The 2492-nt window shown below is 74.4% G+C and overlaps 1 protein-coding gene across 1 annotated transcript; it reads right to left on the reverse strand.

Moving 5' to 3' along the window:
- Nucleotides 1-1171: 1171 nt before the first annotated feature.
- CDK5R2 (cyclin dependent kinase 5 regulatory subunit 2) lies at nucleotides 1172-2137 on the reverse strand. The gene has a single exon (XM_075512141.1). It carries the CDS (start codon nucleotides 2135-2137, stop codon nucleotides 1172-1174), a length of 966 nt encoding a protein of 321 aa, XP_075368256.1.
- Nucleotides 2138-2492: the final 355 nt, after the last annotated feature.

Here is a 2492-nt window from a genome sequence, read left to right on the forward strand (position 1 = left end):
ATGGAGGAGGCCAGGAGAGCTCACAGGGAGCCAAGGGGCACTTAGGCGGACCAGGACTGGCCTTGGGCACAACAAAGAGGGATGAGATTCTGACCCCCAGCTCACACCGGGGAGTAAAACCCCCTCTGAGAACCAGCGCCCCCCAATCCCTCTTGGGGAGGAGAGGGGGCATGATTGGGAGCTTGGGGTGCCCCCCCAATCCCCCTTGCACCCCACAGCCCAGCAAGTCCAGGGAGCCACCACCAGGCCCGTCCAGGCCACCTCTTTATTCTCCAGTGAAGCAAAGCAAGAGGAGAGGGGACCCCCCCCCCATAGCAGGCCCTTCCCCCCAGGCTCCCTAGGCCCTCTCTGGCACAGACCCCTTTCTCCGTAGCAAGCCAAGGGGGGGGAAGCTCACCCCACCGGGACCCCGTTTCGATGGGCGCACCGGGGAGGGGGGGGGGGTGTTACCCGCGGGGAGGGGGTGGGCACCCCCCCCCCAGCGGCTCGAACAAAGGGGCAAGCGGGCGGCTCCCGCAGGGTGGGGGGCAGCGACGCCCATGCCCGGGGGGGGGGGGGGCCGTGTCCCCCACGCGGGAGGGGGGGAGGCAGCGCCCACGACACGAAAGCCCGCGGCCCCCCCGGCCTTGCCCGCCCCCCCGCCTTTGTCTGCTCAGCCGCGGCGGCTCCAGCACCGCGGACAGCTCCGGAGCGGCGGCCGGGGACCGGCTCTGCCCGCGGCGGGGGGGCTCGTTCACATGCACCGTCTGCCTGGGGCCCCCGCAGCACCCAGCAGCCGCCCCGCACCCTCCTGCCCCGGACCCCCAGCTCCAGTTTTTTTCCCCTTTTTTTCTAGAGAAAACGCATCCAGGAGCCTCCGTTCCTCGGCAGCGTCCCCCCCTCCCCATCGCGCAGGCGGGAGGGACACATCCCCCCCCCCCGCCTCGGTCTTCTCCGCCGTCTCGGTGTGCCGGAGCGCAGCCCCCAGCTGGGGTCGGGGGGGGGGGGGGGGGGGGAAGCGGCCGGATCCGGAGCAGGGAGGGTCCAGGCAGCGTCTCCGTGGAGCTGACGGCCGGGGAGGGGGGAAGGCGAGGAGGATGCGGGGGTGGGGGGGAATCCGGCAGTCCTTCGCCTCCCCCGCCCCTCGGTGCGCGGCCCCTTCCGCCCCCGGCGCCGGGGGCCCGGTACCTCCCTAGCGGTCCAGGCTGATCGTCCAGTGCTTGGACCCGTCTCCGCCCTCGCCCTCGCTCTTGAGGTCCTGGAAGAGTTGCGTGAAGTAGTGCGGGTCCGCGTTGATTCGCAGCATCTTGGCGCTGAGGCGCTGGATGATGCCCAGGCAGCGCTCCCAGAAGCGCCCCTTGTCGCCCTCCACCAGGAAGGGCTTGAGCGGGTAGGAGATCTCGTTGCCCATGTAGGAGTAGGCGAGATAGAGGCAGGTGAGGAAGGCGGCCTGCAGCTCGGCCTGGCTCCCGATGTCTTCGCCCCGCAGCGCTTCCCGGCACAGCAGGTAGACGAACACCAGGTTGGCCGGGGTGATGAAGCCCTGGTCCTGCCAGCCCTGCAGCAGCAGCGAGCGGTCCACGCTGCGGAACCAGGAGATGAGCTCGCCGGGGCTCAGCTCCTTCAGCCGGTAGCAGCGGCGGCAGACGAAGTCCCCCAAGCAGCGCAGCAGCTCGCCGGTGGACGCCTGCACGACCACGCGGCGCGGGGAGCCCGGGGCGCGGCTGCCGGCCGACGGCGGCGGCGGCGGCGGCTTGCCCCCGCCGGAGCCCGGGTGCAGCTCCTGCGGCGCCGAGGGCACGGTGGGCACCGGCACGGCCAGGGGGCCCTGCTTGGCGCCGTCGGCCGGCCCCACCACCGACTTGCGCAAGTTCTCGCGGTTGCGCTGCACCACCAGCGGGTCGGGCTGGCCCGGGGGCCCCCCCGGGGCCCCGCCACCGGGCTTCGGCGTCACCTTCTTGGTGCTCTTCTTCTTCTTGGCCGAGGCGGCCACCAGCCGCTTCCAGGTGAGCGCCGAGATGAGCACGCCGGGGCGCTTCAGCCGGCTCTCGCCCTTGCCCGGCACCCTTCCCGGCGCCTTGTCGGCCAGCAGCCCCCCGCCGCCGCCGCCGCCCTTGCCCGAGGAGGCGGCGGGGGAGAGGGAGAGCACCGTGCCCATGCTAACGCCGAGCGGGACGGGCGTGCGGGGGCCGGGGCGCCGGCACCGCCCATAGGAGGCCGGGGGCTACGGGGGAGGCGGCCCGCACCGGGGCCGCGGTGCCCGAGGATGCTCCGCCGCGCCCGCTCTGGGCTCCGCGCCCGCCGCTGCAGCCAGCCGCGGCCCCGCCGCTCCCCGCCTCCCCGCCGCCAGCCAATCGCCGCCGCACGGGCCCCCGGTGCGGCCCGCCCCCTCGCCGGTGGGCGGCCGGGGCGGGGGGAGCCCGGCGCGGCGCGGCTCTGCCGGGCGGCCGCCGCCCCGGCGTGACCTTCAGCCGTGTGGGGCTCGGCCGGTGCTCCCAGCGGGGCGGGGGGCT

The sequence above is a fragment of the Mycteria americana genome, chromosome 9, assembly GCF_035582795.1.
Source record: "Mycteria americana isolate JAX WOST 10 ecotype Jacksonville Zoo and Gardens chromosome 9, USCA_MyAme_1.0, whole genome shotgun sequence".
NCBI classification, from domain to species: domain Eukaryota; kingdom Metazoa; phylum Chordata; class Aves; order Ciconiiformes; family Ciconiidae; genus Mycteria; species Mycteria americana.